Here is a 26,973-nt window from a genome sequence, read left to right as displayed (position 1 = left end):
CCGCGGCCCGCACCTGCGCCGCCTTACCGGCCAGGTGGCCCCGTCGCCACTCGGGGCCGGCGAGAGGCCGCAGGACACTCCCGTAAGCACCGAGCGCCCGCGGGACCGGACGACGCATGCGCGCATCCCTTCTTCGCCCGTGACGTCACGAACGGTCCGAGGGCATCCCGGTGGCGCTCGGCGCTCCTCTGTGTCTGCCTGATTCCCGGGAGGCAGCCTTAGGTAACCGGAGGATCGCCGAATCGTCGCTGCCACGCTTCCTAGCCCCCCCGAGGCGGAGCGGCGCTCGGTGAGAGATGGCGGGGAGGAGGAGGATGAGGAGGAGGGCGGGGGACAGCCCCGCACCCCCGCCGCCACGGGGGACTCCCAGCGGGCCGCTGCGGAGGCGCGAGCAGCACCCGGAAGCGGCGCGCGCCGCTACGGGCGGGGCGGGAAGGGGAGGGGAGGGGCGCGCGCCTGCGCGGGGTCGTCGCCACGGCAACGGCGGAGCGGCGCTTGCGCTGCGCCTCGGGCTGCCGCGCGCGGGACCGGCGGCGGAGTGGGCGCGCAGTGCGCGCCCGGCGGACCGTTGTCCTCCGCCCGCCTCGCGCCTCCTGTCACGGGCGGCAGCGGCCGAGGCCGCCCGGTGCGGGCGGTCGCGCTCGTCTGGCCGCGGGTCCCCGTGCTGCTTACCGGCACCGGAAGAGGTACGCGCGGTTTGTCCCGGCCGGAGGAGCGAGCGGCGGTGGGAAGACGCCCAAGGCGGGCGAGAGCCTGAGGGAGATGGCGTGTCTGCGGCTGCCGCGAGGCCTCCGCTCGATCAAAGTAGCGTTTTGGTTAGAGGCTGTGTCCGCTTGGCTGCCGTTCAGTGCTCTGAAGCAGCGTGACTGCAGTCTCTGTGGAAGGTCTCTTCTGGCAGCTGTGGCACTGCTGCCGTGTGCTCCGAGTTCAGAACACCCATCGCATGTGCAATATCGGTGAGCCGTAAATAACAAACCTAGTTGTGGTGGAACTCGCAACTCTGATGTGCTGAATTTTACAATCATTCCATAGTGATCCCAGTGCTTTTCCTTTAGGACTAGCAGGAATAAGTGGTTTAAGGTGTTTAAAAGTCAGCAGTAGTGAACAAGCTGATGGAAACACCGCTGGAGCAGAGCAGGGCGAGGCCAGGACCTGCGTCTGCAGAACATGGAACCCAGCTCTGTCCGTGCAGAGCACAGCCTCGGGCGGGCGGGCGCCTGCAGTCCTCAGGGAGGCTTAAAGGTGCCTTAATACCCCTCAGTTGAAAGCAATTACAAAAGCAATTACAAAAGTAAAACACAGTATGGTTCATAATACGTATAATATAGTAATATGAAAACTAACACTGTATTTATCAACTGAATAGAGCTCTGATCAACCTGCTCTGGCCTCATAGCTGCCCCTGTTTTGAGCTGCAGACCTCCTGAGGTCCCTTCCATCCAGAGTGGTTCTATGACGGTATAATTAATAGACTGTAGTTTCATAATGCAAACTTTATTCAGATATAGCTTACGGAAATCTATAAAACTAGCCTCGTTGCAACGGGTTGACTCAAGTCCCTAGGTTTTTACTTTGATTACTATCGGAAAGCGAAGGAAATCTGGCCTTTATGGATACAGATTGCTTCATTGAAGGGGAAAGAAAAAGATCGACACCGGTCACTTGTCTTCGCATGGTAGGTGACCTGGGTGTGCTGCTCCTCAATTCACGCAGCAGCAGCCGGTGTCCAGTTTTCGGGTAGCAGGGTTTCCTTGCTTTTGCTCCCTCTCCTGGCAGTCTGGTTCTGCAGCGAAATATTGCACAGTGAGCGAGAGTGTGAGTCTGTGTTACAGATATTTTCGGTACGGGCACTTTGTCTGCTATGTAGCATTTTATGGACCTAGCTGGCATTCTGAATGTGGTCTTGCAGCGTTTGCATGACATTTGCGTGCTGATATCTGACATTTGGATTCTTTTATTGTATGTTTTTCTTCTCAATAGTGCTGATTGTTGGAAATTAAGAAAATGCCTTATACAACTCCTTTGTATGCCACTTTACAATAGAAAATATTTTAATGTCCAGATTCAATAACTTCATTTTGAAATGAACAAGGTGAAAAATAGGCACGGTGTATGCTCTGGGAAAAATAAGAGGTCATGAGAGATGGAAATCTGCGTGTAACTTTTACCCTTTTGCTGGGAATTGTTTTGAAGAGCACTTCTCCATGCTTTTTAGCATAGTCTCTTTGTGACTTGTCATTCTTCCAAAGCTCCTTCCACTAACCCCAATTTTAGTAGCCTTTCTGTGAGGCTTTTAGAGAGGACTCCGTGACTGGGAAGCATTTCATTAGTAATTTGTCCTGTCTGCACAAGTTATATGGACTATAGAGGATATTTTATTTATTTTTAACTAAATTACTAAATTTTAAAGAAACTACTGGAGTAACTTCTGGGTTTTTGATGATTCTTATTAAATTTTTTGTTGATTTACAGGTCAACTAATTTTTTCTTGTTTAAAAATATTCTGTGATCAGGAAAACTAACTCTGTTCTGGCTCGGATGTGCCATTATCAGTTATAAAGATTCTGCAGATGGAAATTATGTTGGTGCATGCACTGGAATAGACGCCAGTTTCTAATGTCAGATAAATAGTCTGGTTTTGGTTAAGTGGTATAAAGACTTATTTTTAAGCATCAGAATTACAATATTAGAATCGTAACATATTAGGGAGCAGAGCTGTTGACTAAGTATGTTATGCCTTTCCTGACCCTGTTGACCATTTTAGAATACTGTTTCTTTTTGCAAAGAAACACTCAGCTAATGACCTCCGTATGTTCTTACATTCGGAAGAGACAACTCTATCATGTAGTACATCAAACTATATTATGTTTTGTGTTCGCATACCTTTTATTTTTAATTTGAGTAATATTTCTCTGCAAGCTCAGCCATAACAACATCCTATTTCATTGGAACAGTAAGAACTGTAAACCAGTCAGTTGTCATTAATTAGCTCATATGGGAGATTTAATTCTGAAGATTCTGGTTTTCCAAAATGATATTCTACAAAGCACTGTCTTCATTGGAGAAAATAGCTGCTATGACTACTCTTCTGTAATAAATTGTTTTGTCGTAAATATGTTGGATTATAGATGTACATCAGCAAGATTTCTGGGATTGTGAAGACAAACTTAGCAATGATAAAAAAAAAAAAGGTTGAACTTTCCTTTTTGGACACATCTTCTGAGTTGTAATGCTGATACATTACTTTTGTACAGTCTTGAAACCTCAGCACAATATTACATGTTTGTGTGTATGTCTTTATAAAGAAAAAAATTAAGTTTAGTAGCAGTAATAGTGTTTTGATCCCAACAAAATCTACATGGATAGATTTATGTTTCCTTTGTATGAATGCAGTTTGACTATACTAGAATATACTTAGTACTACAAATGAAGGGTTTCAAATTAGTAATAGCTTGAAAACTACTTTAGCTACTGTTTGGGTTTTTTTTCCAAATTACTGGTCTCTGTGAAGCAGTAAAAGTGATCACAAAGCAATGAGAAAGAAATCTACAAAGAAACCTGCACAATTTTTGCCCTAGCAAACCAGCTTCCTTTTGAGCTCTGTGCTGGCACAGTTCTATGATAAAAAGTGGATTTTTTGCTGCTCATAAGCAATAAAAATAATTTCAGAACTGTAATGAATGCACTTCCTATGGCACATTTTAATTATATGCAGCTAATGATGGCATAGCTTGTCATTTAAAAAATTGTTTCAGTGGCATTTATGGCTTCGTGTAAATGCTCGTATGTCATAGGATTATTTGAAAGAACTGGAACTTTCGGAGATGTCAGGTTTGCCTTGTTGAGAAAAGTGACTCATTAAACAATAGGTGCAAGTTATCAAGAGTAGTTTGTAGAGCACATGTAGGCCACAAATATTAGAGTCAACGGATTTACGTTAAAAAAGAAGTATTACTGGATGTCGTTTGAAAAGGCATATATTAGCCTTGAAAGTTTCCAGACCACCAAAGTGGAGAATCCAGGCTATGTCATGATTCAGAAGCATTTAAAATATGAATCAGTCTTTTCTGCATCTCAAAAGTGGAAGTTATAGGGGAAACTACCTTTTCTATAAATGGATTTACCAGCACAGATCTTTAGAATTGTAGCATCGTACTGTAAGCAAATTAGGAGTCTTAGGAGAAAAAAAATAATGTAGTCAGCAAATTTTCTCTTTAATGATTTATTTTTAAAGGTCAGAAGGTGACCATTACAGTAAAAAAAATAGTAATTTCTACAGGAAAACCTTCCCAGATGAGATGCAACCTTGTCCTAAACGTCTGAGTTTGCAGCTGAGGTGTCCCAGAGCTGCAAACTCAGCAGGGTGACTGTTGGGCATAAGGTAAAGCTAAGCAAGAACTATTTGGAAAGAAACATAGACTAATGTTTTACTTTTTTTTAGTTATTCCATAATTTTTCAGTAGAAGCTAAATTTCTTTGATTTAGAGGAGAGAAGGATTCTGCCTTAAAACATACCAGATAGGGATCTTAGGACAGACTTTTCACACTCAGACAGCTGGAGCAGCTGTAGATTCCCCACTGAAATGAAAATGCTACAATTCAAGATTTAGAAAGGTAAAAAGTGTGACCAGAGCATTAAATAGAAGGGCCATATGATACCAAAATTAAGCTCTGTGTTTATTATAAAGAAAATCCTAGTTGTAGAAGGGAAAAAAATGAACTTGTTCTACCACTTTCTTTTTTCCTCAGGAGAAAACACAGAATATATCCTAGGTAATAAATCTGGTTTATGGCTCACATGAGAAAGGGTGGAGAAACTGCCATTATTTTCTTCCCAGAAATTGAAATGCACATGAGCTAACATGGGAGACACTGGGATTTTCATGCAACAAATGCACAGCTGGCTTCTGCTTTTATTATTTTTCTAAACCTAATAATTTTTCATTTGATTACCTGGTGGCTGACAAAACTATCACTTGCTCAGTGTTTTGTATATTTAGTAGAGTAGGTGTGATGCGAAAAAGATACTGTAATACATATCCAGAAGCATAGTTCAACTTGTTCAGTTGATGAGAAATTTCTACTTTCGTCTCCTTAAAATGCAAGTTTCTATCATCAGGATTTGAGCTTGAATATCAAGAAAGTAACTTCTTGAGAAGTAGAAGCAGGAGAATTGTGTAAGCATTTGAGGATTATTTTTTTTAATTCACATTGTAGAATTACATGATGCTCTACACATATAAATAAATTGTCAGGAATCAGTTGGCAGTCTACAGTGCCAGTTTTGCCACGAGAAAGTGCTAAGATATTTGAGGGGAAGAAAGTCCTGGTTAGTGTTGGGAAGTGGCAGAAGTAGAGCTGCAAACAAGATGTATCAAGGATTTTAAATGTACCCATGAATACACAATGTGGAAAAAATAAAACCAGCCACAAACCCACCCAGAACAATGAGACAAAATGATAAAGTGAGCACAGCCATGAATGTGGGGGAAGAGGAGACATCTAGGACTGAGGTTGCTCAGAACCATGTCTGTGCAGACCTCTGGAAAGCCGTGGATCCTCAGTTTGAAGTCAGGAGGGAGAATGGCCTATCACAAAACTTCGAGTGCCTTCTGCAGAATAACGAAAACATATTCAAGAACCCAGTACCCTGGTCTGTTTGGGATTGACAGTTAACACCAGGGACAAAGCAGCTTCTGTGTTGACTGTCCTGGTGTTGGAAGTGCTAAGTTATGCCAAAGCTTGCTGTCTTTGTTGTCCTGGGCAAAGCAGTGCTAACACCTTTGGTAAGTGAGCAGCAGAGGAAGAATGCAGTTTTATCCCAGATTGATTGGTCTGTGTTGTCCTAGTGTTTAGTGTGTTCCTAATTGTTATTTTCAAAAATTGCAAAACAACTCAACATGTTCTGGAGGCAGGAGAGTATGTGGGCTATCTGCTTCCACTTGAATATTGTGTGATGTCTTCTCTGGTTTTAATTTGGAGTCATTTTTAAATGGTAGATGGTCAAAACCATGTAAGAAATTTTTAAGTGAAATGATCTTGAAGCTACAGGTTCATTACAAAGCCAAACCTCTGCCTAATTTGAGGTCAGTTTTATGTCCTTTTATACAGTGGCTGGCTGGGGAAGGAATGATTTTGTGAATATTAGCAGAATCTATGTACTATGTGTCTATGTTCTGACCTAGCTCCATGGCACTCACTGAAAAATTGGTGACAAGTTCAAGCTCTGTAACTAGAAGGTTATGACTTTGCTAAATACCATGAGCCAATATATTTTCGTGGATAAGGAAAATGACCTTAATGGAAAAATATGAGATTACTGAAGTGGCAGTAGATCATCATGGGAGCTCTCTTTTGGTTGTATCTCTCTCAGAGACTTTATGTCTGCTAGGGATGAGAACACTTGGTGTATGGGACTGTTGCTTGGGACATGGAAGTGTGCGAGCCTGTATCACTGGCTGGTGCGCACTGCGTGTTGCCCACTGCAGAGGCCCATGTAGCCATCTCTTCAGAGATGTAATTAGTGCAGCCAGCTTCACTGCCTGCCTCCTTTTTCCTCCATCTGCCTTGTTAGAATTTGCATCTCTGGCCTGCCAGTATTTACCTATTTGCTCTAATAGATTTTCTCTTCTGTGATGGGCCTGTTTGACCTTCCGAAGCTATACTTCGAATTCTTGCATCTGTGTTAGACCTTTTGATTCTTTTGTCCTCTGACATACGAGATAATGCCACGTTGGTTCCCAGCTGGGCAAACATGTTACTGTGTGACTGGAGGGGATGTGTTCCTGGCATGCACCTGGGGACACTGGTGGTTAGTAGAGGCCTTTGGAGCAGAAGTGTCTTGCCATGGTGGCACTTCTCCTGTGGCACAGCACCGTGGCCTTTCTTCTGCACTCTGATCCCTTGTCCCAGGATCAGAGGGCTCTCCATCCAACCCAAGGTTGCGGAGAGGGAAAGAGTCCATGGTGCTGTGCCGCATAAACAGGTGATACAGAGTCTTCCCTGCAGAAAGGTCTCTTCCCTGGTAATGTGATACAGTGTTCATGCTCTTGGCATGAGATTTGCCAGGTCTGCTGTTGGTAACAGTTTGACCTTACCGAACAAGGCTCTCAAATTTGAGAGTAATTGGGAACACGTGAAACATTCAGGACTTTTTTAATTTTTACTTTTTTCTTTTTTTTCCCCCCCCTTAGTTGTGTGTTTAGGCCCCCCACCTTTCACTTCAATAATTGAGGGTGTTGGTTACTTCCTTCTGTGTTTGTGTAAGAAAAGCTTTTTATAGTCTCTTTTTCCAGTTGTCGTATGTACTTCCTCCGTTGCATTCTTCACACTCCCTCCCAACCACTGAAGCTAATGGAAGACCTTTGGGTTTTTTTATTTATAATAAAAGTGAAGCTGTGGGATTGGGAATGGTCATTATTCCTGCTTCAAAACGTCTTATTCAACAAGTTGTGTTTTGTTCATGGTAAAGGAGAAGCATGTAAGGAAGCAAAGAATAATCAGCCGTATTGAGTTTACAGGACGTTTATTTTGAAGTGGACATTTCCAGCTCAGTTTTTGTTTGGCTGAAAATCTACCTAGAAAAACAAAAGTCCATCAGAAACATGAATGGAAGTGGATTGCACTCTGTTTTTTCACAAAAATTTCTTACTGTAATGCCAAATGTGAAGAATTTTTCAGTGTCGTCCATCCTAACTTCTGCAAGGATCATAGCTGAGGTGAAGGCAGTCTAGGAGCTCCACATCCATCCATTATTTCTCCCAGTATGGATGAGTCAGGCACACTGACAGCACTTGAGCCTTGAGAATTTGGAGCTGTGCTGGAGGTCTTCCCTTTAAGCAACACCAGTTACACCAAGAAGGAAGGACGGTGACATGGCCACTTCCCCTTCATTGGCTGACAGAGGTATCCCTGTTCAGGACAGCATGCACTGCGTCCTGCTTAAGGAGAGCAGAGCATCTGGTTTACCACAGCTTCACTGCTGCTTGCTGGATGTTTTTATCACCATTTGTCTAGGACAGTTATTTAGCCCTAAAATAGAATTAGTGATATTCAATATTGCAGTCTTTCCCCAGCCCCCCCCTGACAGATAGCTTATTGAGAGTATCTGCTGGGAATATTCTTTATTTCCTATGTTTTGGATGATATTTCTCAATAAAGGTTAAGTTTTGGAACTAATTTTCCAATTAAATTTTTTTTTAATATAATCTTGCAAGGTTTTCCAACACTAATGAACACAGCTCTGGTCTTTCAGTGGAAAGGGATGTGCAGACATGGCCACTGTGGACTGAACTACCTCAGTGCTTCAGATCTTTCATATTTTTAGTCTCCATATAAGCCTTTGTTTTTCCCAAGTGACTAGTTTTAAGGTGACATGGTAACTCTAACCCAGTCAGGGCAGGAATTCACTCTTCCCTTTTCCCACATACTAGCTCCACTGTAAGCTTGCAGAAAAAAGTAGATCTGAGGGACATAGAGCTTAATTGCAACACTGGGCCTGAGAATCCTTGCACTTAAATCTCATGGCTCACCATGGGATGTCTAAGGTCCTGACAAGTCATTTTTCACTTTCTCTTGTGTTCTGTGATTACTCTGTGAAAATAACATTTTAAAGGCACTTGCTTATTTTATTGCTCCACTGCTAAATAATTGAAATCAGCACTTGGCATTTAATTATAGTGATCTTATACCATAAATATTGTGTAGTGCCTGACGATGTAATTGGGCATTTTTATAATAACCCCCTATTTTTTTAAACAAGGAGAAAATGTCTGAAATTCCTGCCTTCATGCTTGTGCCCATTAAATGTGGTTATGATTACTAGTGACGACGTATGTTCTTCCTAACTAGGATTCTCTTCTCTTTCATGCTGATATTATCTCCATGCTAGATTATTCCTGTCCCTCATAGCACCTCGGGGAAGGAGTGGGAAGTAAATGTGTCCCATATGACCGCTTTAGACAGCAGTTTTGGGTGTGGGGAGATGGGACAGGAGAGACAATAGCGTCTTCGAGCCTGATCCCTCACTGTCCTGTAAGTAGGGCACGCAGAGGGGGAGCAGCGCCCTTTTGTCTTTTTGTGCTATCAAGCTAGTTACGAGTAACGTGGGAGTACATTGCATTCAGGATGGGGTGAAATAATTTGTTCTCCCATGCAAGAGGAAGGGATCCAGGGAGGAGCTGTGACTCTGAGTCACCCATTCTTCCTGCAGTGCCTCCTGGGGTGGTGCCGCTACATGCAGCCCAATACAAGACTGAGCCTGAAGGCTTGAACTAGCTGATTGCAAATACTTTACAGAAGTCTTATTTTCTGGTAATTACTTTAATATGATTCAGTGTTTTCCCTTTTGTCTGATCTTGTTGATGAGCCTTCATGCCTGATCTTTCCCTCACCGTCATGGGAGCAGGGGAAGCATTCCCATGCCATCTGTACCATTCCTGCTGTGTTTCGTCTCTGGGTTTCAGTGGCTGTGAGTAGATGCATTTTGAGACGTCGTTGCTGTTTAACACAGCAGACCAAGTGTATGTCCTTGCAGAAAAATGGCTGATCCTGGACCTGTTCTCGCGAAGCCTTTGAAACTACTAAGCTGATTTGGATAGTGGGGGTAGAGCAGTTTGCAGAATTGGGGTCCGGGTACTGCTTGCCAGTTCACATTTCTATTGATTTCTGAAATTAGAGCTCCTGTGGAAACCCGGAACTTTGCTTCTGAGGCAAGTGTTGTGTATGAAATTAGTCCAAAGCACCCACTGTTCAACAGATATATGAAGAATGGCTAGGATTTAGGTTCCAGTGGGTCACCAACAGTATTTACTAGAGACTAATAATAACAGTGAACAGAGTAATTCCATTCCCAGATCTCTAGGGTTTTAAAAATCCAGCAGAACCAGCAAAATACCTAAAGCCCAACCACTGAAATCCAGCCAAATTTTGTAGAGATTACAATGGTAGCTTCAATTAAATATAAATTGTGCACTTTAAGCGTACAATTTATTTAAAAAGAGTTATTTTGCCAAACCATAAATGGACCAATAACTAAACCAAGAAATAACAGATTAAGAATTCTAAGTTTATAAGGTTTAGAAAAAGCCTTTCAGATATTTTTAATACTTTTGTTTAACCATGTGATTCATATTTGATCCTAGTTAGACCTAATTCATACAAACATATCTTTGTAGCAGGCTGTACACTTCTCATAAGCAATTGACTGGTCTGTGTTATCACATTTGTTCAACAGGGTGGAGGGAGAGAGGTGTAGAGTACAATTCACTTGCATAATCTTTTGCATATAGTAGAAAAATTCTGACTCTCTTTATACCTACAAGAAATACATGGGTGCTCATAATTCATATTATCCCATAAAATTTAGAAGACCATTCAGAGACTGCAAATGAAGGTAATTTATGTATAAAACCTCATCCATGAAGAATTTATTGCCATAGTAGGTATAATATACTTTGGCACAGACTTCTTCCCTGAAACTAGTAGTTGCAGACTCGAAAAACGAACATACCAAACACCTTGCAGGTTAAACTGTAATCTGGTTTTATACAAAACACATTATTATGAAAACTTTTGTGCTTGAGAGTCCTAAAGCCAGTTGCTAAATTAATGTTCCATGGCCATTGCAGATGTGTGTGAACATCTTCACTGTGTGAGTAGGCTCTTTAAAATCAGCATAGTTTAGTGTTGCTGCCTTTGTGTAATAACTGATGTATGCACATATTTTGGATCTTAGTGGGAACTGAGGAAACTGCAGAAGTACATTTATGTAAAACATTCTGATGTGTAGTATCTAAAAATTAATATTCTGCTTTGCAAAGGTAGTTTGCTAGCAATGTCATGAAATCCAGATCTTGTTTCCTCCCACAAGGGCTGCACTGGGAACATGGGGCCTCATCTTCCTCTCTGCTCTTGGGCAAAACCGCCAGATAAAGGCCATGGGATCCACCCGTCTCGTTGCCATTTTGAGACAGAGGCATTTCTGGGTGACCAAAGGGAGATGTGGCTCCTGTGTCCCCATTGATTCTTGCTGGTAGACTTGGGCATGTGGTGGCCGAGGTGAGGCCAAGGCAGGGCCGTGGTTACATTGCAGCCTTGAGGAGTTTTCAGCACTGTCTCCGCAGTGCTTGTGTAGCTCATGCAGCTGCAACAAAGAGATATTTTTTTTTGTTCCATCTGCTGGGGTCTGATTTCTTTTTTCTTTTGAGATTACAGTGTACACATATGCTTTTATAATTGTTGCCTGTTTTTGACCCAAACACTTTTACTTTCATGAAAGTTAATGACATGAAATGAAATTAAAATCAAGGGAAAATGGCAACTCTTTGCCACTGCAACATTTCCATGTAGTACAACGTAACCTTAAAACAGAGAAGGGTCTGGTTTACTGTAACATATGCCACTTAAATTCACATAGCTGGGAGTGGAGAGAAACCGCTGCTGGCATGATGTATTAGAGGGATTTTGGCCCAAGTCAGCAAGAGAAGCTACAGGGCTTATTGCTGTAAAAATGGACCAAAGCTCTCAAGCATTGATGTAGAGCGACTAGAACCTTTAAAATTCTTCCCCAAAAGATACACAGTGGTGCGGGGAAGCAATCTGCTAGGCTTGGATGGACAGAGAACATTATCAATTCCACTGGGATTTTAACTAGTAATTCCAGGAAGTCTAGGTGTTTCAGGAAGTGCTATTAAAATATTATGCTATTTCTTCCGGATGTAGATCCTTGGACAGTACACTTACACTTAGCTTTTTCTCTGCCTTGCAGCAGAAATCATAAACTATTGAGGGCAAAGATAACTTCCTTCGTTAGGTGTATTAGCTGGAATTGTATCTGTTGCAGGAAGAAGTGACTTCTGTCTTGAAAGTGACGTGATTTTTGAGATCAGTGAAGATTTATCTCGTTAAAGATGTCATTTTGCTACTAAGGAAAAACTCATTGGGTTCATGTCTGAAGTACTATGTTCAATTCTCTGCTTTTCCAGATGGATTTAGTGGAGTTAGAGATGGTGCAGAAAATGGCAGCTGAAACGATCCCAGGAAATGGAGCAACTGTCATATGAGGAGAGATTGAACAGATTGGTACTCTTTAGTTTAGAGAAAGACAGGTATTTATCACTGAGCTTTACAAAATCATGAAAGTGATGAAAAAACTGGATGTGAAACAATTGCCCTCCAAATCCTGCAATGCAAGAACTAGAGGGCACCAGTGAAAAGCTAGTAGGAGATCTAGTTTAAAACAAATAAAACACTCATTTTCTGAAACTTCAGACAGTGAACTTTTTGCCACAGGGGATAGTGAAGGCAATGGTATCAGCAGGTTCAAAAGGGATTAGACAATCTCATAGACAGCAGAACTATAAATGAACAGTGAAACTACGTGCCCTGTAGCATCATTAATACAGCAATTGGGCATGGAGGAGTATGGGGGGGAATGGACTTCAAAAGCAGTCAGGCTTCTACCTTTTCCCTAAATAGCATCTCTAAATAGCCTGCCACTGTTGGAAGCAGAATGGCTAGGTGGACCAGTCATCTGACCCTGCAGGGCATTTTTTTTCTGCAGTACTAGAACCCTATGATGTTTTCCTTTGAAAGGTTCTTATTGTTAGTACACTGAATTCTCATATGGATAATCAAGAAAAAATTGGTAGCAAGTGTTTTAATACTGCATTTTTGATTCCTGAAATATTAATGCATTTTAAAGTCTGATCCATTGATAGTCAAATGCCTGCCTGATACTGTGCGTGTTACTAACATGGCATTTCTTTGGAAAATGTACAACTTGGAAAATGGATTTTAAATTTGTGTGCTTATTTTTGTTGGCAGTGAGTTTCAGTTATCTCTGAAGTGAAAAGCTCTCCAGGTGCAATGAAGCTGGATGGTGCCATGCATACTCTAGCAGGAAGGTATGCAGGACAAGCATGCAGGAAGCTGAACCAGAGTAGTTTCTTCATGCTCCAATACTGTGTGCTGCTGAGATGTCTTTGTGCTAGTTCCAAGTAGGCCAAGCTGAGAGGATGAAACGGAAGAGGGACTTTGGGCCAACCACATCCACAGATCAGGGGTCCAGAACTTGGGACATGGTCCCTGTTCCAGGCACTGGGCTTTAGTGATACCACAGAGTGGCACTGACATCCCTGCGGGTTGGGGCACCCTCCCCACGCACCCTGTTCAGTGCCTGCCCAGCTCCTGAGCGCTCAGTCAAACCCAAAATATTTAGGCTAGTGCTTCTTAGAGAGTAGCTAGATCTTTTATTATTTGTATGTTTTTTAAAATTTATTTAGATATTGTTTGTTATCAACATCTGTAGCATTTAGAGGAGACCTGCAAAGAGGGGGAAAAAATCACTAATTCACTTCAATATAGGACAGAAAAATTCTTTACAATGTTTTTTTTTTTGTAAAAAAAAATTTCTTTTGTATGCTTTATTTTTTTAAACATTAAGCATATCAACAAAAACATCCTGTGTTTTAATTAGAGGGTGTGGACTTTGTTCACATGGAGACTCTTAAATATATTTGTGCAGCTCCTCTGCTCTGGGCACAAGCTTTTAGTAGAGATACTTACACGGGCCACAAACTGTACCAGTACAGAGCTGGTTGGTTGTGTCTGAGGAAACTGGTAGTGCTCTGCTGTCAATAAGAAATCCGGTGTAAACAAGTGCTCACTGGTGGACTCAGATGTGCTGTTGGGAAACACGTTTGGCTTTTAATCAAACGAAATGGAGTGCTTGGTTCTTAAGAGCATCTTTTTTCTCTCTTTCAGTTAAATAAATGTTAACACAAATTAAGAGTTTAAAACTGTCTGACTAAAGCCTCAGCTAATTGAGCTTTGGTTCCGTGAGTTTCGACGTCATCATGCTTTTTGTTTTCCAGTTTTCTGAGGAAGTACTTCAGCTATAGGGCAAAAAGAAACAAAAGAAACCTTTTCAATCTTCTTCACACTCGAATACATGTATGCATATTTTTAGTTACTATTTACTTCTTGCAAATTTATCTTGATCTGAAAAAAGTTTCAGACGTATTGTTTTCTTAACAAAGATCTGACCCTCATCTTTACAGACAGTTTCACCATTTTTCCTATCAGCGTGTAGTTCAAAGGAGCACTTCCAAGCATGCAGGCAGAAACCAGTTCTCTTGTATAAAATAGAGATGTGTGTTTTATATCACAGGAGTTTAGAGAACAATGCAAAGGTCAATTGTGTTGCTTGCTCTCCTGTCACATGATGTGGGTGTGTATATGAATGCATCCCTGGAATTCCACTGTGGGATCCGCATCTTTGAAGCTGATGCTAAAATTACTGCCGAGGCTCTTCCAAAGGCGGATACTGATAGAAGATTCAATGAAATCGAAGGTCGCCAGCCTGGTAGGCGTTGAAAGATACCTGGCTATGATACTATTTCTGATTTAATAATGCGAATGGGAGGCTAGCCCTTTGTAATAATTAGGACTAATTACTGAAGAGGTGTTGACAGATGGGCTAAGAGGAAACAAACTGCCTTTATCCAGTGGCTTAGAGTCAGATTACTAGTCTTGTGTTATCTGTTTCTCAGAAAGTAGAAGCTTCAATCATTCACTAAGTCTTCAAAGGGGAAAGGGATCCTAACAATATACAGGATTTGGGATGAAGCTATGAAATACATCTTTGACTCAAAATGGCTAAATTAATCCCCTTTCCGAAAATTATCATACTTTTAAAGTTTGAATTACAGATGGAGAGTCTGATTGTAGTACAGAGAAATATGTGAAATCAGTTTTGATGTCCTGTCAGTATTTGTTGTCACTGTTCCTGCTCATGTATTAGTCTAAACTCAATTCCTTACTGTTAATTATATTAATATGAATTCCTTGATTCCCTCTTACACCATGCTTGCTATCCACCTGAAATTAAGACAAGGGAAAATATTTAGTACTTTCATGTTCAGTGTTTGTTTTATGCAGATGTCATATCTGCTCAAAAAGCAGAAACTACATCTGCCAAACTTAAATATTTACCTTTTTAGGAGACAAGATCATGCGTATTTTAGGAAGAAAGCAAATTACAATATAACTGCATTTACTGAGAAATTACTCATTGATGTAGAATTTCCTTAAAAAGTATTTCTTCTCTCCTTTTGGATGTAGTGTCCATCCAGTACATCTGCATGAAGTAAGTAGATACAGTTGTCCGATATAAATGGAGTTTGCAAAGACATTCAGAAGTTAATACTTTGTCACTAGAATGAGCACTCAGTGTGACTTACTTCAGGCAAATGATTTAAAAGTCTAGCAACTCTGCATCTTCTCAAATGACTGCTTTTAAGTGCATTTCTTCCCACTGCCCACCATATTTAGGTCCTGTTTTTCTGAGAAGCACGAGATAAATATGGTTGCATTGAATAGCATTTACAAGAAGAGGTAGCTTTCAATTATTTATTTACTTCTAACAAAAGAGGCCTTTTAATTAGTGTTTAAATATTTATAACAGTTTTATTGTGCTGTAAAATCGGTTATACTTTGATCTAGATTTTCTGGTTTGAGATAATGAGGTTGGTAAAAGTTTTCCTAATGAATTTGGTCAGAACATGACACAATCTGATTGTCTGATGAAAGATTGACACTTCAGTTCCTGCCAGCATAAAAGTGTGATACAATAGGGGGCTGTTCAGCACACATTCAAAGGCTGGGAGTTCAAGTTCAGGTACTGCAGAATTGTTCTAAGTTTCAAACTGAGGCGGTGAAATGCTTTTGCATTTTTCGCTACGTTTTTGTTCAGGAGTAGTTTATAGTGGGTCAGGAGTGAAGCTTGAAGTTACATATGTAAACTACGTAACTCCATGCTGTAACTTTGGGTTTATTTCTCTTCATTTGCTAAATACAAGTTAGTGTTACTCTGTAAAACAGAGAAACTAACTGCTCAGAACATGCAGACACAGGAAACAGACTAGAAACTGGGAATTAAGTATCATCAGTATAGAACTGCTGTTAAATGTGGGACCAGCTTTTTACTAATATGCTCCACCTTTTAACAATTTAACCATTTAACATATGATACTCTTATCTGAGAGCCTTGAGATGAGCATATTTAACTGATGCATCCTACACGCTTATGCAAAAGGAATACAGACTTCTGTGATCAAACTGGCGGGAAAGAGCAATTGTGGGTTTGTATCTAAAGAGTGAGCTTAGCCTAAACCGTTAAACATTTTTTTAAAATTTGATGTTCAGGTAATATTTGCCTTGTAAATGTCATTCCTGTTTGCACTGGAATTACAGTGATCCTTATTGGATTTCTTGGATTAATTTGCTCTCCAGTAACTTGACTTATCCAAATACTTATGCTGTATTGGATGGGAATCCTAATAGACAAATGACACATACTATTAGAAATTAAGCTTGAATTTTGGGGGATATTTCATAGCATAATCTGTAACTTCGACTCATATATTTAGAAATTATATACATAACACTAAGTCTTCCCTGTTTTTAAATACTGAAGGGATTCATGGAGAAAGTAAAATGTAAGTAGCAAATGGCATGATCTTTACTGAAACACAGTTGCTTCGAACCTTGAGAGTTCACCTGAGTAAGGATTTAAGGTTTTAGCCTAATGAGTTTATGCAGATTAAAGTAATGTCCATGTTGCTTTGTTTCTTAAATGTAAATCTCACTGGCTGTGGGAAGGGACTGACTGTGCCTGGAGTCACTACATGGAGTCCTAACCCCAGTTCTAGTGCCTGTGCCACGCTGGGAGGTCACTTACCGCCCCTGCCTCAGAGTCTCCATCTGCAAAGAACGGCTCACAATAAGGCTGTCTCAGAGATGTTTCTGTAGTTTACACAGAAGCAGAAACCTCCTGAACAGAAAATGCTTTATGAAATACTGCTGTATCAGATGAATCCTGCAAACCCTTCCTTGTTTGAGCAGTCTCACAAATATCATCTAGCAGTTTGGACAGGCGTAGATCAGATGAAAAATGTGGAATTTGAAACATGAGCTGGACACAAATAGGAATTACCTTTGATTATTTAATATTCCTTCTATGTTTATGTCAGTTTATCCTGTTTGCTATTTACAATTTCAAAGTATATATTTTAACTGTCATGAAACAGATGTTGAGAATACGAACATGGAGGGTAGGAAACAGGTACAATACTCTGATATAAATATGACTTCCACTGTGGTAATGCTCGTAAATTGCTTAGCCTGTTCAATTAAGTGCAGAATCTTTTTTTCCTCTTTTAACGAATACGTATTTTGTGAATGTATTGGTACTTGTCTTTGTAATTCTATGAAATGTAAACTGCATGATTAAAGTAAAAGGAAATATTTTGGAAAGCACTGTCAAAGCTCAGCTTGCACTGCATTTTAATTTAATTGCCTGCCTCTGCAAGGCGGCTCACTCTCGGTAAGGCGTATACAATAGGGGATTATTTCATAAGCAGAAGAAAGCGCACAGCCAGGAACACGCACGGAAGTTTTAAAAGTACATGAAAAGTAGATTGCTTCATTGTGTCTTCATAAGAGTCACCACTCAGGATCTCCTCCCACCAAATGTGCAAGAACTGTGAATTTCAGGGGTGTCCATGTTCAAAGAAACATCAGGACTTCTGACTGTGAATAACAGTCATTTTTACTGCAAGTATGGCCAAAGCAAAATAAAATGCAACACTAATAATTCTGTCTGTAATAAAGTATTTGTATAGATTTCTTTTATTGGAATTTAATCAAAATAAAATATTTATAGAGTAAGAAAAGAATTTATATACTTTTGGTTTAGTTGAATCTAAGGTAACTTGATGCAAAATTAAAATGTAGCATCTTGTAAAACTTACTGAGATAAAAAATGAATGTGATTTGATTAAGATAAGCATGAAAATGGGTTTTGGTCCCTTTCTCCCTTATTGTGGACTGTATCAGGCCAGATCCTGAGCAGAGCTCAATGTCAAGGGAAACAACTCCATTTCTAGCAGCTCTGGACACGGTCCTGTACATCAGATATCAACTGATAAGTCATTATGTGATGTATTTTAAAAGTATAAGTTGACTTCCTATAGGTTATCTTTTTATTACGTAGTGTCATGTAACATATACGTTCCCTTAACACTAAAAAATGTTAAGGCACTCGCACGTTGAACAAAAAACTATAGAAGACAAAATGTCATCCAATTTGTACTGTATTTCATGTTCATATGCCCTGTGGGAGGAAAAGAAAAGTAATAGGACAGACAAATAAATAAACGTGGTGTTGAAACTGGCATGACAGTTCCTGCTCTTGCGCAACGGAACTGCAATCAATTTATTGTCTTCATTGGTCAAATGCCAGAATAACAGTATAATATTATACAAGAGTAGATTAATTAAAGTGTAATTAGAATGGAATAAATTAAATAATCATAAAAGTTTGTCATGGGAAAAATATGTGTTTAGAATTAATTAGTTTTCAAATAAAGTGATATTTTAATTGCTCAGAGTTACAGAATCCTTGATTGCAGACATATAATTCTGGCCCAAATAACTTCAGTTGCTGTAACAACTTGATATATTTCTTCTCTGTCAATTCTTTTTAATAGTTTGTTACTAAACAAGATTATTGCAGGAAATGTCTGCTAAAATGTCTGGAAGATGTTTAATTAACTCTATGCTATCTGAGGACATTATTAGCTCTTGGAACCAAAAGATTTGTAGCTGATGCTGCACTGTGCAGCACCCCTAATTAAGGAGGACGGGCAGACAGAGCCCCGTGGCTGACAGATTGCTATGCATGGCTGAACTAGAGGCTACTCAAAACAATCTTTTGATGGTCCTTGGCTTATCAATTTTCTGCTAGATTACAATGATTTATCAAGTGTACAAACTTAAGTTCATTTTAAGTCTGATGGTATGGTATGGTATAGAGAGACAGTTGTATAAATACTTTTCCCTTATATTGTGCATTTTCATATTTTCAAAGTGGTTAGGCATTTGTTGTCGTTTTCAATTTTTTTTGCATTAATTTTATGGAGAATGTGTTGCAGAGCTGAACTACTATGGGCTTTGATGCCTACTTTCTTCTCCAAACGAGGCTGGCTGTGATTATATCATTGCACTTTACCAAGCAATTAATGGTTTCAGAAAGCAAAGCAGACGGGTGTCTTTGCCCTCGTCTGCAAAGTGGACCTGTTTATGAAGTTTATGAATTTCGTGTTTCAGCTGTATTTCATGCTGTATTTTAGACTCCTGTATTAAAAGCTAGTGCAATGACATGTGAGGCAGGGGCTCGCATGTTTTCAGACCCCATATTTTTGGCATGGACGTATCCATGATATTCGTCTGTCTCCAAAATGTTTACTTCAGTAAGACTTGCAATGCCCAAAATGTTTAACTGTGTTTAAAAAGGTCACCCAGCTGATAGCTGAAGGCGAGTATGTCAGAATGAAAGACTGAAAAAAAATTATCAATCCGACACAGTGGGAGTATTAGAATGATTAATGTTTATGTTAATTTATGGCTTTTACATATTGATTAATAGCTTTTTGTCTCAGTGACCAAAATGTGTAAGTGGCAATGAGATCCATATGCTAACTCAGTGTCTTTCAAATAATTACAATCATTCTTAGTTTTGTTCCCATGCTGAATCTATGTTTTCATATAGAAAACAATTATTGTACAGTGACTTTTTAAAAAATTGCAGATGGAAGTATTTGAAAGTGACCCTCAAGACACAAGCCCTGGTTTCAGTATTCCTGAAGGTTACATACTGACATTTATATGTATTTTCCTGGCAAACTTCATTACTTAAAATTCTAATAATGTTGTGGTTTAGCCTCATTCAGTTAGGGGATGTTTAGAGACAAAAAAGGTGCTAACGCTGTGCGGAGCCATTATCTGAGAGGAAATAATTAAAAATGTATTGCAGTGCATGATGGTTATTAGTCATTTTCTTTTCTGCTCCCACAAGATTTTTTGGCATATCACCAATTGCTGATAAGCAATTTTGTTTGCTATCTGTGCATTGACTATGACAATTAAAATGTGGAAACTTCCATCAGTCATTGTCCAAATGCCAGGAGAGAAGGTAATTTCGGGGAGCCCCTGAGGATGAACTCCTAACTTCTCTTGAAGTCAATGGGAAATGGAGGCTCTCAGCACTTCTCAAAATCAGACTTCTGAAGTGTTTTTCTGAGCAGGTAGTCATTGTTGGTCATTAGAAAGGATTTGCTGACTATTTAGAATGAAAGCTGTGACAGCATTTAGTGTTCCCAACCTATAAAAGGAAGGACTCGTTAGTGGTAATATTGGCTGTGTGGTATCTTAGTAAAGGATTGTGTAGCTAGGTCGTATAAATTACTGCATTCTTTTCGACATCGATGTGTCTTTAACTAGAAAGTTTTGTAAGCAAGAGAATTCTATCTAGAAATCTATCTACAGTATCTAGATACTGTATTTTCCAGTGCCAGCACAAGCACACTAATGGATGCTCCCAGTCCACCGCTGTGATTTTTGTTCTTTAAATTATGTTTTTAGATTCTGAAGTCACCTGTGAAATACAAATACACATCACTGTGCTTAATCTCTACTTTGGTAATCATAGGTAGGTAGTAATATGAAAAATAACAAGTTTAAGAGAAAGCATTTCATTATCCTTATTCCTGAAAATTAAGAGTGCTTTCTTAGTACATTTTACTGATTAAATCACAAGTTTTCTATTATTCTAATTTCAACTTGAAATCAATTTCTTGATTTAAAGATTTCTACTGATTTCTAATTTCCACTTGAAATAAATCATTTTTTAAATTAGCTTTAAATAAATCCTAGAAGTATAATACAGTTTATTTCTCAATTTAGCACCAAAGATAGCAAAGGGAGCTTTAAACGGAAAGCTTGGGTGTTAGTTGACTGATGAGTGAATTTTCGTATGTTCTGGGCTCTGACCTTTGCAGCTATTTGTGCAGAACTCCCCCATCTCTTGATCTGCGCCGGCAGTTGCTATACCAGCTTCCACTGATTTACTTTTACAAGTGCACGTTTCTGTCTTTGCACACAACAGACACACCTTGTCTTTCTGGAGACTGGTGTAAGAATGCCAGAAGCAGGCTGCCTGGCTTTTAATTCTGGATTTTAACCTAAGTGGTGGTTTCATTCTTCCCTAAGTGTTTTGTATGTGTTAGCTCCTTATAGGACACAAAAAGGTATTTCCTTCTACAGTCAAGTTACTTTTCACCTTCAGGTGACTGTCTCACAACATCCCTTTCTATTGCTGACTTCCCTGTTTCAGTGTGTTCTGTCGTTTTTTGATTTGCACATGCAAAATGAAAAGCTGGGCTTAAAACTTTGTCACAAAACGTCTGAAGAATTGTTTAGCAAACCATATACCTGCTTTCAGACCTTTTGTAGTCAATAACGTATAAAAATTCACTTTTGCATTCAGATGAGGTGAACTTTAACTCATTCAGCTTGTGCAGGTTTCCTGGCATCTCTTTTAATTGCGTGTGGAAATGCTACTCATTAAATGTAGCTTCTTGTAGCCCTTAACTCTTGTTCTCTGCTTTGCAGAAGTGCCACATAACCAGGCAGCGTTTTGTGTCAGCCAGGGATGTCTGAGATGTTTCCAGGTCCCGCTGTGTTGTGGCACAGTTCAGTGAGGTGAACCGGGTGCGTTTGGGACCATCCGGATCAATCTCTGCTGCTCAGGTGACCTGCGTGCCAGCGAGGTGACAGCTGGCTGCGCGAGGAAGGGCCGCAGTGTTCAGAGGCAGCCGTGTTACAGGGATGTTCCTTGGGCAGAGGACAGGTCATAGTTTTGCCACTCCGAAACGCGGTTGTCTGCAGTGGGTTGGAGGCCGCACACATGGGATATTGTGTTTGGAAAGCTCGTACTGCAATGCTGCCTGCTGTATTTTAATGCTGGAGCTTGTAAATGTAATGGAATAAACAGTTTTTCTGTGTGTTGCACTACTAATTTGAGGGAGTCGTTTATTTCCACTGACTTCCTCGGAGGTTACAGCTCGTGACCCACTTGAAAACAAACCCATGCTCTAGAGCTACGCTGTACAACGTGGCAGAGTGTCACAAACTTCTGAGTGAGTGCAGGTAGGCACAGAAGTGCAGGCTGAAAAGGGGCTTTTGTACGAATGAAAAGGAAACAGTCTAGAAAGGGGGAAGAAGAATTTATTCACATCTTTCTCAACTCATTCTTTGCTCTGATTTTTCCTTTGGGAGGATGGCACCTGGTAGACTAGGAATTTTCAAAAAATAACAGGGATTTCATATATCTGTTTGTGAGCACACCTGGATGTGTTGAATATTTTGCAGTAGTAATTATGTCTGCACACCTGCTGGTTTCAGTCCCCAATCAGTTTGCCAGACATGCCTAGAGAGATTTATTTCTCCTATACCTGAAAAAGCTCTTTTACCACCGAGTGTTTAGTACTGTAAATAAGCCTAAAGAAAAAAAGAGGAGGATTTTTTCTTGTCTTTGCTTGAGCCAGTGGTATCTCAAACTGAACTGTGGAGTTTGTAGGGGGAGGCGAGTGTTTGGATGATATTTTAATAGCAATTTGTTTTTGCTTCAATGTGTGATAGAAATACAAGTGACAGGAGTGGGAACAGGAGAGTTGCTGAATTCTGCTGGAATTTTTCCTGTGGGAATCTGTTAATGTTTTTAATTCTCTGAGAGATTTTTCTAAGGTAATCCTTTTGACATTTACGTATTTTAAATGACTCTCATTAAATGAAAGCTGAACTTTTTTTTCTATATAAAATGCTGAAGTGATGATACTGGAATACCACTGCATAGAAATTGAAGTGGTTTGAAGATTATTCTAATTGCAGCCTAAACAAAGTAAGTTTTGTGAGGGATATTAATAGTGAATTGTTCTTTAAAATAATGTCATTTTGAAGGAAATTCAATTGTTCTGGCATTTAGTAGAAGCAATTTTTTAAACGAAACTCTTTTTACTACCTAATGTGTGGTGCACATAGCTGTTTGCTAATTGAAACACTAATTTGAACAGCTGGGTTTTCCACTCCGTGCTTGCGTAGCAAATATAATCTATGCAGGAGCCCAAGGGTTTGCAGCGCACCTTGTGAAAAATACTTTCAGTTGTCTGTATCATATCAGAGTGTAGCTCAGCCCCTGAAGGAGGATGCTGTTACCAGCACAGGGAAGGCTGGAAGAAATAAAAAGTGGAACATCTTTTAAAAAAATACAAGCGTGATGATGTGGTGTTGTGTCTCTTACTGGTGATACCCTCTTCCAAACAAATAACACCATAAACAAAATAACTCGTATCTTCTCATATCCTTTCATAGGAGGCAGGAGTCACAGCATGCTATGATACGGTAGCTCAGGGACATACATACAGTCCAGCCTTTAGATGCTTTTAAATGAACTTTCTTCTGGAGGTTGCACTTTGCTTGTTCAAGCCCTTGAGCCAGATTTTGCTCGGAGACCAGCCTAAATAGTAAGCAAATTAATTTAATTAAATTTGCTGCAGATATCCCCAGTTAACAAGAACATATTGGTCTCCCTGAGGCTAGATGGAGTTAACAAGAAAATAAATGTCGTGCTAATTAGAGAACTCATTTTCAGACACCTGGGGTGAAACTAAAGTCTTGGAGATTTAGGATTGAAAATTCATTTGAAAATGAATCTTAGGTTCCTAAATCATTTAGGCACTTCTGAAAAATTTACCCAGGGGCTTTAATCGTTCCACAGTTATCATATTTAGCATGTTTGTAGTTATCTGCTTAGCAAAGCACAGTATAACCGTATCACTGCACCACAATGTATTTCATTATCCCCGTAAGTAAAGCAGAGATATTGGCCTACCTGGTGAGTTGAAGGTAGGTTAAATGTCTTTGTTTTTAGGATGCTTGTGTGCCAACAGGCACAGATGGATGCTTTCTTGGAGTTTTTAAGGTACCAGTGCACCAAATTTCTGTTTGCGACCTCAGAGGACTTTCAGTTGATTTAGGTACCTGAAAGCTTTTAATTAGATCTTGGTCTTAAGTGACTTGTCCAAGCTCATGGGTGAAGAAGACAGCACAGATGCAATTTTATAGTTCAGCACTTGCTGGGAGAAAAATGAGACACTTAATACTGTCACACTGCCATTCATCTGAGTCATCATAGGAAGTAATAAGGAGTCCTCTCATATGCCCAATAAAAAATGACATAAGTTTAATATTAACCCCATTTTACAGATTCACGTATCAGATTAGCAAAAAAGCAAGCAACGAACCAGGCTCCGAGGAGCAAAAAGTCACTTCATTTGCTTAAAGCTTGAACATACATTTTCAGGTGTTTTTTTTCCCGTAGCCAGTCTGAGAGTTTTTCTGAAAGATTGTCCTTGTAAAGACATGCATTAGTAGCGTCTGTTTCATGCCAGGTAAAACCCTTCCCACAGCCACGCACACACTTGCTGTCTGTCAGCAAAAACTTCTGTGTCACTAATTAGAAAAATGCTATTAAAAACCTGCCTTGTAATCCCAGATAGCCTCTGGGTTGACTCAGTTCTATTTTGTCTTCCTTGCTCAGTGCAGTAACCCGGGATCGTCCCACCGTGAAGAGGGACCCCACTCCCCTGACAAGCTGCCTAGCTGCTCCTTTATTTAGGTGGCTCTATGGAGCGTCATTTTGAGGGCAACAGCACACAGCTGTAGTGTCCCAAAGAGGTGACCCTCGGTGACAAAATCCTCAGTCTAACAGGTTTATAACACAGATGAAGTGTGTTACAGACAGGCACTTGGGAGCTGGATCTCACCACAGGGCGAACCTGTACATCATGTAATCATCTGAAAATTTACTCCAGCCTGTCATGAGCCTACCTCATCAGACAACATCATAAAACAGATGAGTCAGGGCACTAAAACGTGGAGGTTATCCACTGAGCTCATTATTTTCTTATCTAATTACACAGTGCTATTGAGGGAGAACTGCACATTATGCTGAAGAATCCTGTTTCATCACTAGTCCCAAAAGATAATTGTGTTTAATTAGGACCTATAGGTACCATAGTGGTCACTGATCTATAAACACTCAAGGCAGACCTGCAAATGAGGTGCAATAGCAAGTGCATCCATTAAACACAATCCAAAAGCTGATACGGAGTTGAGATGACTCAACTTAAAATTAAAAGTTAAGCTGTTTTAATTTATAATGTGACTTATAGCTGTAGTGCTCTGTTCTGATTCTCTGCAATACTTCTGCTGTGAACCAGCAGGAAGAAAACCACCTGGTTTTCCCTTACTGATTAGAAAACTGCTTATTTAATCCAGTCTAATATATGCAGGAATGGGAACAAGTGATGAGAGTTGACATCTGTAGTGGCAAAAGCTGTCCTTTTCTGTGTAAGGTCAGATCAGAAAGGAAGAAGCACAAGTACAAGCATCACTAATAATGTCACAGATAAAGCAATAAAAACTTTTCATGGTGAAAACATTTTTTGCAATGTGCGTTATAGTGCATTTTCCAATGAGCTGTGAATTGTACTTACAAAGAAGTTGCTGGTCACCTTGTCCCAGCATGGGTCTGGAGGGTCATTTGAGCAAGTCACAGAAAAGTCACCCTTGTCCTTCTTTCGTGCTGTGCACAACGGCCTGCAGAGGCGTTAATGTGAGTGGAAATGCTTGGTGAGGGTGCCGGATCAGTGAGTGTGCCCAGTTACATCACACAGACCATCCCTGTGAGTTCAGAATAAATTGTTCTTCACATTTCCCATGTTAGACAGGGCAACAGGCTTCCCCATGTGCTTGTCCTGTTCTTTGCTGACTTGGACCACATTTGAACCAACGACATAAAGCTGAAAGCATCTGTCTGTATTGATCCTTTGGGGAATACAAACCCCTTGGAATAAAATGTTTAACACGTAGTCACTAAGTTAGTGTGAAATACTGGATTTCTTTTTTCAAGTAACCCTGCTTGGAACCAAAAATTCAAGCACTTGGGAGCAATGGGATTCTTGTGTAAGAATGATAATAACTAATCTCGTCTGAAATTCTTTTCAGTTGATATGTTCACTGCGATGCTTTTCTGTAAATGGTTGTGAGTGGAAAACACTGAAATAGTATTTTTATGGGGCGGAAGGGGAAAGACTTGCCAAGGGGTTAAGTGGAATGATCAATTGCTTGCCCACTGAAATTATGGGTATCCAGTTTCTTGCATTTCCTAGCTCTTCCTTTTTTCGGCAGGGAGAGCAGCTGAACAATTTTGTATTTACAAGTGCGCAAGAGGTGCACACACGTGGCCAGCTGAGCTCTTGCCTTGCTTAAAGAGGAATGCAGTAGAAAGCGGATTTGACAGCCGCTTATCAGTGGACGTTACGAGGAACTACTTTACACTGAACTGTATGGCAAATGGAAATAACATCCAATAGTGATAATTCATAGAGGAAAGTGACTAGGAAAAGCAAATGTCCTGATGGGAATATATTTAAGGTTGTAATTTCACTTTAGGCTGTTTTACCCTCTGTGATATCTGTGTCTTCCTCTCACTCCCCCAGTTCATTGCTCAGATGGCTCTGCCACCTCCAGATCCACAGTTTGTTCTCAGGGGTACCAGTGCTGCAGTCCACACTCTGCACTTTTCCTGTGGAGGCCAAGAACCCGATGTCCCCATCCTTTTCTCTGGGTAAGTAAACCAGGATTTCTGGCTGAGTCAAGTATCATATGGACGTTTTCTTTTAAAATAAAGTGTATCATTTAGATAAATTATATCTGGAGAAAACAATGAAATGCATGGTTGGCAAATGACGGGTGTGTTACCTTTTTATGTACGTCTTCAGTTTTGAAAAAAAAGGAAAAGTATTAGACTGTCTTATCAGATTGTCTGCCGTGGTCACGCTAAAAGCATCTGTTCTGACTGCCAGGTCCGAGAGTGGGTTTATCCATGTCTGGAACCTGAAAACACACAGAGTGGACACTGCACTGGATGGCCATGGAAGAAGATCTGTCTACTGGGTAGAGACAATGGATGGTAAAGACAGGCTCCTCAGGTTAGAAAAGCAGGCAAAA

The 26,973-nt window shown here is 40.3% G+C and overlaps 1 protein-coding gene across 4 annotated transcripts in view; it reads left to right on the top strand.

The window, feature by feature from the left end:
* Positions 1-233: 233 nt before the first annotated feature.
* Positions 234-26,973, top strand: part of GNB1L (G protein subunit beta 1 like) — a 43,087-nt gene continuing 16,347 nt past the window's right edge. The window contains exons 1-4 of one of the 4 annotated variants that reach the window (XM_086623321.1): positions 14,239-14,365; positions 21,051-21,061; positions 26,475-26,590; positions 26,829-26,954. In XM_086623321.1, coding sequence (XP_086479447.1) covers positions 14,239-14,365; positions 21,051-21,061; positions 26,475-26,590; positions 26,829-26,954 — 380 coding nt within the window. Of the gene's footprint in view, positions 290-936; positions 957-14,238; positions 14,366-21,050; positions 21,062-26,462; positions 26,591-26,828; positions 26,955-26,973 lie in introns of those variants that run through there. The other 3 variants (XM_086623323.1, XM_086623322.1, XM_086623320.1) reach the window with 3 other exon arrangements.

This window comes from Tauraco erythrolophus, chromosome 19 (assembly GCF_009769465.1).
Source record: "Tauraco erythrolophus isolate bTauEry1 chromosome 19, bTauEry1.pri, whole genome shotgun sequence".
Classification (NCBI taxonomy): domain Eukaryota; kingdom Metazoa; phylum Chordata; class Aves; order Musophagiformes; family Musophagidae; genus Tauraco; species Tauraco erythrolophus.
This window is presented reverse-complemented; position numbering and strand designations above follow the sequence as displayed.